This window comes from Ranitomeya imitator, chromosome 7, assembly GCF_032444005.1.
Source record: "Ranitomeya imitator isolate aRanImi1 chromosome 7, aRanImi1.pri, whole genome shotgun sequence".
Classification (NCBI taxonomy): domain Eukaryota; kingdom Metazoa; phylum Chordata; class Amphibia; order Anura; family Dendrobatidae; genus Ranitomeya; species Ranitomeya imitator.
This window is the reverse complement of record NC_091288.1, coordinates 134,851,809-134,867,517: the sequence shown is the minus strand read 5'-3', so window position 1 is coordinate 134,867,517 and position 15,709 is coordinate 134,851,809. Positions and strand designations below refer to the sequence as shown.

General features: G+C 40.9%; 1 protein-coding gene across 5 annotated transcripts in view; it reads right to left on the bottom strand.

The window, feature by feature from the left end:
- TNRC18 (trinucleotide repeat containing 18) overlaps positions 1-15,709 on the bottom strand; it is a 672,655-nt gene that overhangs the window by 468,929 nt on the left and 188,017 nt on the right. For all 5 annotated transcript variants that reach the window (XM_069733831.1, XM_069733830.1, XM_069733832.1 and 2 more), the window contains exon 13: positions 10,393-10,529. In XM_069733831.1, coding sequence (XP_069589932.1) covers positions 10,393-10,529 — 137 coding nt within the window. The remainder of the gene's footprint in view (positions 1-10,392; positions 10,530-15,709) is intronic.

The following is a 15,709-nucleotide window of genomic DNA, read 5'->3' as shown; positions in this document are numbered from 1 at the left end:
GCTGAATGACATCATCATTCCGCGCTGCGGCTGTGCGAGACAGGAAGCTGCCGCACACTGGCTTCTGCACACTCATGCCTGGAAGGAAGCTGCAGCTGTGCAGGACCTCAATCACCCCCTGAACAGGAGGTAAAGAACGGTCTGAAAGTGACGGATTGTTTGCAGAGTAAAGAGGGGAGACAGGGGCAGCAGTCAGAGACTAGAAGCAGTGATTTACTGACTGTGACCCCCGGAGCTTTGTGTTCTCTGGTCAGTGCAGGATTTTCATCCACACACAGCAGGGACCAGAGAGTTCAGAGCTCAGGAACACAGTCACTAAATCACTGGGTCTATTCTCTGACGGGACTCCAGTCATCACTGCAGTATCAGATCCAGGCTGGGACTGACCCCAGAGCCCATCCCCCAGTGAAAACTTTTTCACATATACTGTATCTGTTGCATTAAACACACATATAAGGGTATGTTACCACTGTCAGTAAACTCTGCGGATTGGACGCTGTGTACATCCGCAGCATCCAGTCCGCAGCTCCTGATGTTACAGCATAGTGCATGAGATTTCAAGGAATCCAATGTCCACTATGTATGCAGCGGCACCCGCAGCTTCCCTGCAGAGACGGACATGCGGCACATCTTTCTAGACCGTAGCATGTCTATTTATCTTGCGGAGACGCTCAGTCTCCACAAGATAAATATCACAGTCCAATATATAGGATGCGGTGATTCCGCATGTGTTCAATGAACACATGCGGAAGCATCACTCGTACAAAAGCCGGCAGCGCTTTGGACCGAGCAGACATGTGCTGCATCCAAAGCGCTGCCGAATCCTGACCGTGGAACCATACCCTTATACATTAATGTATACTATGTCACATATGCAGTAGACACAGGTGTTTATTATACATGGGCATATTCTACAGTATATATATATATATATATATATATATATATATATATATATATATATATATATATATATATATATATATATATATATATATATATATATGTAGCTTTGTCGCCTTTAAAGAAGGGGGGGCCCAAACACATTTCCTGCACAGGGGCCCCAAGCTGTCTGTGTCCGCCCCTGATATAGTATATACCTGTATCTTATCTCCCCTGTATATAGTATATACCTGCTGTATGTCATCTCCTACTCTATATACCTATGTGTCATCTCCTCTTTTATGTAGTATACAGTCATGGCCAAAGGTATTGACACCCCTGCAATTATGTCAGATAATTTACTCAGTTTCTTCCTGAAAATGATTGCAAACACAAATTATTTGGTATTATTATCTTCCTTTAGTTTGTCTTAAATAAAAAAAACACAAAAGAGAATGAAGCAAAAAGCAAAACATTGATCGTGTCACACAAAACTCCAGAAAAGGGCCAGACAAAAGTATTGGCACCCTCAGCCTAATACTTGGTTGCACAACCTTTAGCCAAAATAACTGCGACCAACCGCTTCCGGTAACCATCAATGAGTTTCTTACAATGCTCTGCTGGAACTTTAGACCATTCTTCTTTGGCAAACTGCTCCAGGTCCCTGATATTTGAAGGGTGCCTTCTCCAAACTGCCATTTTTAGATCTCTCCACAGGAGTTCTATGGGATTCAGGTCTGGACTCATTGCTGGCCACCTTAGAAGTCTCCAGTGCTTTCTCTCAAACCATTTTCTAGTGCTTTTTGAAGTGTGTTTTGGGTCATTGTCCTGCTGGAAGACCCATGACCTCTGAGGGAGACCCAGCTTTCTCACACTGGACCCTACATTATGCTGCAAAATTTGTCGGTAGTCTTCAGACTTCATTATGCCATGCACACGGTCAAGCAGTCCAGTGCCAGAGGCAGCAAAGCAACCCAAAAACATCAGGGAACCTTCGCCACGCCATGTTTGACTGTAGGGACCGTGTTCTTTTCTTTGAATGCCTCTTTTTTTCTCCTGTAAACTCTATGTTGATGCCTTTGCCCAAAAAGCTCTACTTTTGTCTCATCTGACCAGAGAACATTCTTCCAAAACGTTTTAGTCTTTTTCAGGTAAGTTTTGGCAAACTCCAGCCTGGCTTTTTTATGTCTCGGGGTAAGAAGTGGGGTCTTCTTGAGCCTCCTACCATACAGTCCCTTTTCATTCAGACGCCGACGGATAGTACGGGTTGACACTGTTGTACCCTCGGACTGCAGAGCAGCTTGAACTTGTTTAGATGTTAGTCAAGGTTCTTTATCCAACATCCGCACAATCTTGCGTTGAAATCTCTTGTTAAATTTTCTTTTCCGTCCACATCTAGGGAGGTTAGCCACACTGCCATGGGCTTTAAACTTCTTGATGACACTCCACAGGGTAGACATAGGAACATTCAGGTCTTTGGAGATGGACTTCTAGCCTTGAGATCGCTCATGCTTCCTCACAATTTGGTTTCTCAAGTCCTCAGACAGTTCTTTGGTCTTCTTTCTTTTCTCCATGCTCAATGTGGTACACACAAGGACACAGGACAGAGATTGAGTCGACTTTATTCCATGTCAACTGGCTGCAAGTGTGATTTAGTTATTGCCAACACCTGTTAGGTGCCACAGGTAAGTTACAGGTGCTGTTAATTACACAAATTAGAGAAGCATCACATGATTTTTCAAACAGTGCCAATACTTTTGTCCACCCCCTTTTTTATGTTTGGTGTGGAATTATATCCAATCTGGCTTTAGGACAATTCTTTTTGTGTTTTCTCATTTAAGACAAACTAAATGAAGATAATAATACCAAAGAATTTGTGTTTGCAATCATTTTCAGGAAGAAATGAGTATTATCTGACAGAATTGCAGGGGTGTCAATACTTTTGGCCATGACTGTATACCTGTATGTCATCTCCTCCTGTATATAGTATAAACCTGTGTGTCATCTGCTCCTGTATATAGTGCATACCTGTGTCATCTCCGCCTGTATATAGTATGTACCTGTATGTCATCTCCTCCTGTATATAGTATATAACTGTGTCATCTCCCCTGTATATAGTATATATGTGTGTGTCATCTCCCCTGTATATAGTATATACCTGTGTCATCTCCTCCTGTATATAATATATACCTGTGTGTCATCTCCCCTGTATATAGTATATATGTGTGTGTCATCTCCCCTGTATATAGTATTTACCTGTGTGTCATCTCCTCCTGTATATAATATATACCTGTGTGTCATCTCCCCTGTATATAGTATATACCCGTGTCATCTCCCCTGTGTATAGTATATACCAGTGTGTCATGTCCTCCTGTATATAGTATATACCTGTGTGTCATCTCCTCCTGCATATAGTATATATCTGTATGTCATCTCCTCCTGTATATAGTATACCTGTGTGTCATCTCCCCTGTATACAGTATATACCTGTGTGTCATCTCCCCTGTATATAGTATATGTGTGTGTCATCTCCTCCTGTATATAGTATATACCTGTGTCATCTCCCCTGTGTATAGTATATACCAGTGTGTCATCTCCTCCTGTATATAGTATATACCTGTGTGTCATCTCCCCTGTATATAGTATATGTGTGTGTCATCTCCTCCTGTTTATAGTATATACCTGTAAGTCATCTCTCCTGCATATAGTATATATCTGTGTGTCATCTCCCCTGTATATAGTATATATCTGTATGTCATCTCCTCCTGTATTAGACTGTGTTCACACGTTATTTGGTCAGTATTTTTACCTCAGTATTTGTAAGCTAAATTGGCAGCCTGATAAATCTCCAGCCAACAGGAAGCCCTCCCCCCCCGGCAGTATATATTAGCTCACACATACACATAATAGACAGGTCATGTGACTGACAGCTGCCATATTTCCTATATGGTACATTTGTTGCTCTTGTAGTTTGTCTGCTTATTAATCAGATTTTTATTTTTGAAGGATAATACCAGACTTGTGTGTGTTGTAGGGCGAGTTTCATGTGTCAAGTTGTGTGCGTTGAGTTGCCTGTGGCTACATACATGTAGCGACTTTTGTGAGATGAGTTTTGTGTGGCGACATGCGTGTAGCAACTTTCTGTGTATCGAGTTGCATGTGACAGGTCAGTGTAGCAAGTTGTGTGCAGCAAGTTTTGCGCATGGCGAATTTTATGAGTGGTGCGTTTTGAGTATGTGCAAGTTTTGTGTGAGGCACCTTTTGCATGTGTTGCAACTTTTGTGCATGTGGCAATTTTTCCGCGTGTGCAAGTTTTGCGTGTGGCGAGTTTTCCATGAGGGGAGTTTTGCACGTGTGGCAAGTTTTGCGTGAGTATAGTTTTGCATGTGGCGAGTTATGCGCGTGGCGAGTTTTCCGCATGGCGAGTTTTGAGCGGCGACTTTTGTGTTTCGACTTATGTGGCGAGGTTGGTGTATGTGTGGTGAAATGTGTGCTGAGGGTGGTATATGTGTTCAAGCACGTGGTAGTGTGTGGCGCATTTTGTGTGTGTGTTCATATCCCCGTGTGTGGTGAGTATCCCATGTCGGGGCCTCACCTTAGCAACTGTACGGTATATACTCTTTGGCGACATCGCTCTCACTCTTTAAGTCCCCCTTGTTCACATCTGGCAGTTGTTGATTTGCCTCCAACACTTTTCCTTTCACTTTTTCCCCATTATGTAGATAGGGGCAAAACTGTTTGGTGAATTGGAACGCGCGGGGTTAAAATTTTGCCTCACAACATAGCCTATAACGCTCTCGGGGTCCAGACGTGTGAGTGTGCAAAACTTTGTGGCTGTAGCTGCGACGGTGCAGATGCTAATCCCGGACATACACACACACACACACACACATTCAGCTTTATATATTACAGATATATACAGATAATATATAATTTATATATACAGATATATAAATATATATATAGATATATATAGTGAGGCGGTGACCGGGGTCATATGAAAGGGTCGCTATGTGTCCCCCAGGATGCGCACACATGCATATTGAGGCGGTAGGAGTGCATTGCAGTCACAGGCATAGCTGTGATTGCAATGCAAAATAAAAGTGAGTGTTGATCTTGGGCAAACTATCTGTCCAATGCAGATTTAGGAAAACCTGCCATGGGGTTTAATTTTTTTAACAGACTACAGGAAGGTAGTGGGGCGGTCCGTTACCTCCCCGGCCCCATATTTTCCATGTAGCCTACGGCCACAGGTTCTTTGGTAAAACCCTTGCAGCAGAGGGTTGGGTGTGTCAGTTTGGCTTTTGCAAGCGTGCAGAGCAGAAGGCTCTGCAGAGCTCTACTTCTGTGAAGTCAACACAGAGGCTAATCATAGCCAAAAGTCCTGGTACCCTCAGCGTACACGGCGGTACAGTCGCCCCCTTGTTTCGCGGCTGCAATCCAGAGGATAACCTTTTGTTTTTCACTTTGGGAGTACACTGAACATTAAAGAGACTTTTGGTAGCGGAACCTTACTGTGGTCACTGCCTGTCTTCCTGTGTGTATATATATACGGGCAGCACGGTGGCGCAGTGGTTAGCACTGCAGCCTTGCAGCGCTTGGGTCCTGGGTTCTAATCCCACCTTGGACAACATCTGAGTTTGTATGTTCTCTCCGTGTTTGCGTGGGTTTCCTCCGGGCACTCCGGTTTCCTCCCACATTCCAAAGACATACTGATAGGGATTCTAGATTGTGAGCCCCATCGGGGACAGTGATGATAATGTGTGCAAAATTGTAAAGCGCTGCGGAATATGTTAGCGCTATATAAAAATAAAGATTATTATATATACATATATACACATACACATTATATATATATATATATATATATATATATATATATATATATATATATATATATATATATATATATATATATATATATATATATATATATATATATATATATACAGTTAGGTCCATATATATTTGGACAGAGACAACATTTTTCTAATTTTGGTTATAGACATTACACAATGAATTTTAAACAAAACAATTCAGATGCAGTTGAAGATCAGACTTTCAGCTTTCATTTGAGGGTATCAACATTAAAATTGGATGAAGGGTTTAGGAGTTTCAGCTGCTTAACATGTGCCACCCTGTTTTTAAAGGGACCAAAAGTAATTGGACAATTGACTCCAAGGCTATTTGATGGACAGATGTGGGCAATCCCTTCGCAATGTCACTCTCAATTAAGCAGATAAAAGGCCTGGAGATGATTTGAGGTATGGTGCTTGCATTTGGAAGGTTTTGCTGTGAAGTAAACAAGCGGTCAAAGGAGATTTTCATGCAGGTGAAACAAGCCATCCTTATGCTGCGAAAACAGAAAAAACCCTTCCGAGAAATTGCTACAATATTAGGAGTGGCAAAATCTACAGTTTGGTACATCCTGAGAAAGAAAGAAAGCACTGGTGAACTCATCAATGCAAATAGACCTGGGCGCCCATGGAAGACAACAGTGGTGGATGATCGCAGAATTATCTCCATGGTGAAGAGAAACCCCTTCACAACAGCCAACCAAGTGAACAACACTCTCCAGGAGGTAGGCGTATCAATATCCAAATCTACCATAAAGAGAAGACTGCATGAAAGTAAATACAGAGGGTTCACTGCACGGTGCAAGCCACTCTAAAGCACCAAAAATAAAAGCGCTAGACTGGACTTTGCTAAATAGCATCTAAAAAAGCCAGCACAGTTTTGGAAGAACATTCTTTGGACAGATGAAGCCAAGACCAACCTCTACCAGAATGATGGAAAGAGAAAAGTATGGCGAAGGCGTGGTACAGCTCATGATCCAAAGCATACCACATCATCTGTAAAACACGGCGGAGGCAGTGTGATGGCTTGGGCATACATGGCTGCCAGTGGCACTGGGTCACTAGTGTTTATTGATGATGTGACACAGGACAGAAGCAGCAGAATGAATTCTGAGGTATTCAGAGCCGCCATACTGTGTGCTCAGATCCAGCCAAATGCAGCCAAACTGATTGGTCGTCGTTTCATACTACAGATGGACAATGACCCAAAACATAAAGCCAAAGCAACCCAGGAGTTTATTAAAGCAAAGAAGTGGAATATTTTTGAATGGCCAAGTCAGTCATCTGATCTCAACCCAATTGAGCATGCATTTCACTTGTTAAAGACTAAACATCAGACAGAAAGGCCCACAAACAAACAGCAACTGAAAACCACCGCAGTGAAGGCCTGGCAGAGCATCAAAAAGGAGGAAACACAGCGTCTGGTGATGTCCATGAGTTCAAGACTTCAGGCAGTCATTGCCAACAAAGGATATTCAACCAAGTACTAAAAATGAACATTTTATTTAAAATTATTGAATCTGTCCAATTACTTTTGGTCCCTTTAAAAACAGGGTGGCACATGTTAAGGAGCTGAAACTCCTAAACTCTTCATTCAATTTTAATGTGGATACCCTCAAATGAAAGCTGAAAGTCTGAACTTCAACTGCACCGAAATTGTTTTGTTTAAAATACATTGTGGTAATGTCTACAAACCAAAATTAGAAAAATGTTGTCTCTGTCCAAATATATATGGACCTAACTGTATATATACATATATACATATATATATATATACATATATCTATATATATATACATATATATATATATATATATATATATATATATATATATATATATATATATATATATATATATATATATATATATACATATATATACATATACACACACATATACAGTACAGCCCAAAAGTTTGGACACCTTCTCATTCAAAGATTTTTCTGAATTTTCATGACTAAGAAAATGGTATATTTACACTGAAGTCATCAAAACTATGAAATAACACATGTGGAATTATTTACTTAACAAAAAAGTGTGGAATAACTGAAAATATGTCTTATATTCTTGGTTCTTCAAAGTAGCCACCTTTTGCTTTGATGACTGCTTTGCACACTCTTGGCATTCTCTTAATGAGCTTAAAGAGGTAGTCACCGGGAATGGTCTTCCAACAGTCTTGAAGGAGTTGCCAGAGATGATTAGCACTTGTTGGCCCTTTTGCCTTCACTCTGCGGTCCAGCTTACCCCAAACCATCTTGATTGGGTTCAGGTCTGGTGACTGCACCCCATCACTCTCCTTCTTGTTCAAATAGCCCTTACACAGTCTGGAGGTGTGTTTGGGGTCATTGCCCTGTTGAAAAATAAATGATGGTCCAACTAAACGCAAACTGGATGGAATAGCATGCTGCTGCAAGATGCTGTGGTAGCCATACTGTTTCAGCACACCATCACACCACCTCCTCTATGCTTCACGATGGGAACCAGGCATGTAGAGTCCATCCGTTCACCTTTTCTGCATCGCACAAAGACACGGTCGTTGGAACCAAAGATCTTAAATTTTGACTCATCAGACCAAAGCACAGATTTCCACTGGTCTAATGCCCATTCCTTGTGTTCTCTAGCCCAAACAAGTCTCTTCTGCTTGTTGCCTGTCCTTAGCAGTGGTTTCCTAGCAAATATTTTACCATGAAGGCCTGCTGCACAAAGTCTCCTCTTAACAGTTGTTGTAGAGATGTGTCTGCTGCTAGAACTCTGTGTGGCATTGACCTGGTCTCTAATCTGAGCTGCTGTTAACCTGCGATTTCTGAGGCTGGTGACTCGGATAAAATTATCCTCAGAAGCAGAGGAGACTCTTGGTCTTCCTTTCCTGGGGCAGTCCTCATGTGAGCCAGTTTCTTTGTAGCACTTGATGGTTTTTGCCACTGCACTTGGGGACACTTCCAAAGTTTTCCCAATTTTTCAGACTGACTGACCTTTATTTCTTAAAGTAATGATGGCCAATCGTTTTTCTTTACTTAGCTGCTTTTTCCTTGCCATAATACAAAATTCTAACAGTCTATTTAGTAGGACTATCAGCTGTGTATCCACCAGACTTCTGCACAACACAATTGATGGTCCCAACCCCATTTCTAAGGCAAGAAATCCCACTTATTTAACCTGACAGGGCACACCTGTGAAGCGAAAACCATTTCCGGTGACTACCTCTTGAAGCTCATCAAGAGAATGCCAAGAGTGTGCAAAGCAGTCGTCAAAGCAAAAGGTGGCTACTTTGAAGAACCTAGAATATAAGCCATAATTTCAGCTGTGTCACACTTTTTTGTTAAGCATATAATTCCACATGTGTTAATTCATAGTTTTGATGCCTTCAGTGTGAATGTACAATTTTCTTAGTCATGAAAATACAGAAAAATCTTTGAATGAGAAGGTGTTTCCAAACTTTTGGTCTGTACACACGCATGCATATACACACACACACATATATATATGCACACACGGATTGAAAAACTTTTCCTGTATTTATTATTTAATGTTATTAAAAGATGGGTATAAGGGCTTCTTCAACCTATCAGATAGAACTTGAGTGGTGTCATGCCCATTAATGTGCAGCTAGATAATTCACAATGTAGTATCAGTTGTCAACGTTAGATATTATTAGGTATACATATATCCTGTTCCTGTATCCAGGAGAATTTGGCTTTAAGCCTGTGTTCTGACTAGAACCGTCCCCCTGGTTTCCCGGGCAAGAGTAGCCATGTTCCCCGGACCTTGAGTCTTACACACGTTATTGGCTCTTTCTTCCTGCAGATCATTGCTCTTGATAAGCGGATTCCGGTGAGGCACAAATGTACTTACATGTGTGTGTTATGTTAGAACAGTTATGCAGCCACTGTGTAGCAGAGTGTGTAGTTAGGCATGTTGTGCTTTGTTTCATATTCCTGTTTCTCTGTATGCGGACAGATGTTTGCCCGTATAAAGTAATACAATGCCGACAACCTGAACTTGCCCTAGGATAGCCATGATAACTGTGTATCTGTCTTATGCTGTGTTTTGTGTTAGCTCGTTAATCTCTGTTGTTCATGTTATTGCATCCTGTAACATGCTTTAATGTGCCAAATACTGATGCACTGTTATTTCTTTCCATTGTAGTTTTTACCTGATCATCCATTATATCACATATCTCACAAAATCATCCACTATTGTTGTTCATCATCTCAATAAATATAGACCTATACGGTCTGTTTACTGAGGAAATGGATGAAGCTTTAGCCGTATACTAGAATCCACACAGCATCACACGTGGAGGAAGGCAGAACAAGTGGCATGCAGCGAAATACATTGAATAATTAGCACATCAACATGGCCATGTAATTTGGTAATTAGTTTGTCATTTACTGTGTTACAATCCGGACAGTAAATATTGCCCATTATAATTTCGGTTAGCTAATTGAACGGTTTTCTTTCCTTTTTGAATCATAGCTAACAGTAGTAATAGAAAAATACAGAATTTAAGCAGGTAATGTGTCTTCCTGAAGATTTAATGAGCAACCAAAAATCTACACAAACTTCATTTCTTTCTGTTCTGAAATAATGTTGAGAAATCTGCACATCAAATCCCATTGTTGTAGTCTACTTAAAAAAAACATGTTACTTACTCAGAATCTTTCTTCCTCTGCAGTTTTGCAAGTTCCCTTTGCTTTTCCTTGTATTGCCTCTGCACCTCCGCTAGCCTTACCCTACAGTCAAGTTCCACTGTGTCCATGTCCTCAATAGTAGATGCAATGGAAAAATGCTGCACAAAAAAGGAAAAAAAGTATTTTTGTGTTTCAAATTAAATAAGATTGAGCTGATTGAAATAGAAATAAAAAGGCAGCATGTTAAAGGAAACCTGTCAGCAGGATTGTGCACAGTAACATACAGGCAGTGTCAGATCGGCGCCGTTATACTGATTACAATGATACCTTGGTTGATTAAATCCGTCTTAGGCTGTGTGCACACGATGCAGATTTGGTGCAGAAAAATCTGCTGCAGTTCTGCACTAAATCTGCATCTCCTGGCAGAATCTGCAGGTGCGTTCTTTATGCGTTTTTGGTGCGTTTTTGATGCGTTTTTTATGCGTTTTTTGAGCACAAATCTGCACAAAAAACGCATAAAAAAACGCACCTGCAGATTTCTATTATGGAGGGGTGCAGAAACGCTGCAGAACTGCACAAAAGAAGTGACAGGCACTTCTTTGAAATCTGCAGCGTTTCTGCGCAGATTTTTCTGCACCATGTGCACAGCTTTTTTTTTTTCACATTGATTTACATTGTACTGTGATCACAGTGCAGTTCTGCAGCGTTTCTGCTGCAGAAAAATCTGCTGCAGTTCTGCACTAAATCTGCATCGTGTGCACATACCCTTATGGTTGTTGTTTAATCTTTATTTTTTGTTTTGAGTTAATGATATGCTTGTAGGGAAAGGCAGCCTGAGGGGAGGAGGGGGGTCTTCATGTGGTGCTCTGCTTATGTATCCATCAGTATGGCTTATGACAGGTCACTGATCCCTCACTGACCTAACCCCTGGTTTACATAATGAAAATTATATATATAAAAAAAAAATCCATAGCAGTGCCTGCGCTGCACCTTGATTACATGTGTAATATCCATATAAATATTCTTTTTGATGGTATGCATAGATTAAACATTTTCATAGATAGAAAAAAAATATATAGATCAGCTTGATCTGATAGATGCTACTGCGCAGGTGCTGCCATCTTGGAGAAGGCATTTTTTTTTCTCTAGCAAGATGGCCTGCCCAGTAGCAGCTATCTGATCGCCAATAGCTGCTACTGTAGGTTTTTTTTTTATGAATCTATGTATACCATCAAAAATAATATGTAAATGCACATTACGTATGCGATCATGGTGCAAGCAGGTGCCGCCGCTGGCTCCTGCCTGTAAATAGGGATTTTAAAATAAATATATATATATATATATATATATATATATATATATATATATATATATATATATATATATATATATATATATATACACATATATATACACATATATATACATATACATATATATACATATATCACACATACATACACACACACCATGTTCCAAATTATTATACAAATGACATTTTTCTCTGATTTTCCTAAATGGCCGGTGCAAATGACAGTCAGTCTAATAAAGCTCATCACCCGTTAGAGTATGCATCGAATTTTATTGACGATACCTCCCAATGATAACAGTATAGTCTCCAAAATGAATAAAAACTCAAAATGCACTGTTCCAAATTATTAGGAACAGTAGATTTCCTAAACATTCGATTTGTTTTAAAGAACTGAAAATGCTCATTTGTGGAATTTGCAGCATTAGTTGGTCACAATCACTGAACAAAAAAGCTATTTAACTCCAAAACATCTAACAGGCCAAGTTACATGTTAACATAGGAACCCTTCTTTGATATCACCTTCACAGTTCTTGCATCCATTGAACTTGTGGGTTTTTGGAGAGTTTCTGCTTGTATTTCTTTGCATGAAGTCATAATAGCCTCCCAGAGCTGATGTTTTGATGTGAACTGCTTCCCACCCTCATAGATCTTTTGCTTGAGGATACTCCAAAGGTTCTCTATAGGGTTGAGGTCAGGGGAAGATGGTGGCCACACCATGAGTTTATCTCCTTTTATGCCCATAGCAGCCAATGACTCAGAGGTATTCTTTGCAGCATGAGATGGTGCATTGTCATGCATGAAGATGATTTTGCTCCTGAAGGCACGCTTCTGCTTTTTAGACCATGGAAGAAAGTTGTCAGTCAGAAACTCTATAAACTTTGCAGAGGTCATTTTCACACCTTCAGAAACCTTAAAGGGCCCTACCAGCTGTTTCCCCATGATTCTGGGCCAAAACATGACTCCTCCACCTCCTTGCTGATGTTGCAGCCTTGTTGGGACATGGTGGCCATCCATAAACAAGACTGTTTGAAAATTAGTCTTCATGTATGTCTGGGCCCACTGCAACCGTTTCTGCTTGTGAACACTGTTTAGGGGTGGCCGAATAGTAGGTTTATGCACCACAGCAAGCCTTTGAAGGATCCTACACCTTGAGGTTCGAGGGACTCCTGAGGCACCAGCAGCTTCAAATAACTGTTTGCTGCTTTGTAATGGTATTTTGGCAGCTGCTCTCTTAATCCAATGAATTTGTCTGGCAGAAACCTTCCTCATTATGCCTTTATCTGCATGAACTGTGTGTGCTCTGTTTCAGTCACAAATCTCTTCACATTATGATGATCACTTAATTTTTTGTGAAATATCTAATGTTTTCATACCTTGTCCAAGGTCTTGCAATATTTAACGCTTTTCAGCAGCAGAGAGATCCTTTTTATTTCCCATATTGCTTGAAACCTGTGGCCTGCTTAATAATGTGGATCATTTTTAAGTAGTTTTCCTTTAATTAGAATCACCTGGAAAACTAATTATCACATGTGTTTAAGATTGATTTCAGTGATCCATTGAGCCCTGAGACACAATACCATCCACGAGTTTATTTAAAAAACAAAACAATTAAATCTTTATGACACTTAAATCCAATTTGCATAATAATTTGGAACACAGTGTGTGTATATATATATATATATATATTATTAATTATGTAAACTAGGGGGCAGGTCAGTAAGGGATCAGTGACCTGTCAGAAGCCATACTGATGAACAGCTAATCAGAGCACCACATGAAGACCCCACATGACGCGCCGAAGCACTTATAACAGCGCCGACCTGACACTGTGAGGTTACTGTGCACAATCCTGCTGACAGTTCGCTTTAAGGGAGGTTATCCATTAAAGAGAATCTGTCACCACATTTGACCTATCTACACTATTAATATGGGCATAGAGGTTGAAGACTGCTGAATACACTGAAACCTGTATGATACCTGTATCATATCAGAGGTTTTGTTGCTGAGAAGCCATCCTTTATCACTATGTAAATGACCTCTTTCCAGCCTATGTGGAGGACACTGCCTGGAAGATAACTCCAGAGATTATTTTACATGAAGGGGATGTTACCAGTGTGATGTATAATGGCCGCTATCTACTCTCACTGCCTAGCTGTGACTAGTTATAACTGACGTATCTGCAGGTTCCTCACAGTTTCAGCTTCCAGCTCACAGGCAGACAGGGTTGTAATATTGTTGCAATACAGCAGAGCTGTGAAAATTGCAAAATATGTGTTTGCAGGAAGATCTTTCTCCTGCCCTGTTAGTTAGGCCTCTTTCACATTTCCATTTTTACAATCTGCACAGGATCAGTCAAAATGTTGAAAAGACGGATCCTGTGCAGTTTGTTAAAAACAGGTGCACTGGGTCCGTTTTTTTTACGGACCCATCGAGGCTATGTGCACCTGTTGTGTATGCATACACAACACAACCCATGTTAAAAATAATTAAAAAAAACTTGTTATAGAGTTGATTGTGACTTGTAGGATCGCTACTTCCAACAGGTGGCGCTATAGAGGTTAAGTCCCCTTTTTCTCAGAAGAGGCAATTTGCAGAAAGAAAACTTGATATTCTTAACTTTCGGCGTCCCTCGCAGCCTTCCCGATGCTCGTGACGCTCACGATGCTCCCGTTCCGCGCAATGCTCGCTACGCTACGTCATCTGGGGTCATTGCTGTGATGCATTACTGGGAACGGGAGCGTCACGAGCATCGGGAAGGCTGCGAGGGACACCGGAAAATGAGAATAATCAAGATTTTTTATTTTTTATATTATTTTTAACATTATATCTTTTTACTATTGATGCTGCATAGGCAGCATCAATAGTAAAAAGAGAGAAAGAGATCAAGAGAGAATTTCCCTGACTGGAAATTCTTCCACGCATGCTCAGTTTCAAAAGGCGGAACCAGTCGCTGGATTCCTGCTTTTGGCAGTCAGCGACGGATCCTGCGTCCATAGGCTTCCATTATAGCCAAAGACGGACGGCGCAAGATCCGTCGCTGAGCGATTTTCTGACGTGCACAAAAATTGTTCCTCTGTGCGTTGTCTCCGCCCGACGGACAGCAATTTTACGACGGATCCCGTGCACGACAGATGAAACGGAAGGCCATCCATCACAATCCGGCGCAAATACAAGTCTATGAGAAAAAAAGGGATCCAGCAGAAGCATTTGCTGGATCCGTTTTTTTTTCACAAAATGACGCATTGTGACGGAAAAAGAAAGACGGAAGTGTGAAAGAGGCCTTACATGTCTGAAACGGATAACTCCTCTTCATGTAAAACAAGCTCTGGAGGTAGAGTTTTCTTCCAGGCAGTGTCCTCCCTAGAGCCTGGAAGAGGTCATTTATATATAAGAAAAATGGGAATTTCTCTGGAATTAAGAAAATGGTTCACAGATTTTATTCAGACTCCTATCACCTACATTCCCATATAGACGGCTTAGGAGGGTTGAGCCTACTGACAGATTCCCTTTATAGAATAATTGTTCCCAACTGTACTTTCATATGAAGGTTATTAAACTTTCTAACATATTTCAGAACTGAAAGCTGCCCCCGAGCTACAGCTTGAAGCATGTGTTTGCCTGAAATCAGAGTTGTGTGTGAAAAGTACTAGCTGACTGTTCAACGCAACAGTGAAGCCAGCCCCCTCATCTTGTCACAGCTGATGAATTGACAGCAATATGTAAATAAAACCAAAAAAAATCAGAATGTAGTGGTTCAAGATCTTTGATCTCCACAGATTTACTGCTGGATAAGTAGCCACGTATGCAAAGCCATGAAGGATTCAGTGGCAGGTTCCTCCCAAGAAGACAGGTCATGCTATGCCCGCACTTACAAGACAAGCAGGCAACACTACAGCCTCCAGCAGCCATGGGCTGAGCTTTATACCAAGGCTGCATTCTTCATCTCTGACTTCGCCAGAGAAGATTTCAACTATATCTCTTTGGGAGTATTATATGCCACTCCATATTACTGTGTGGCTGCCAGCA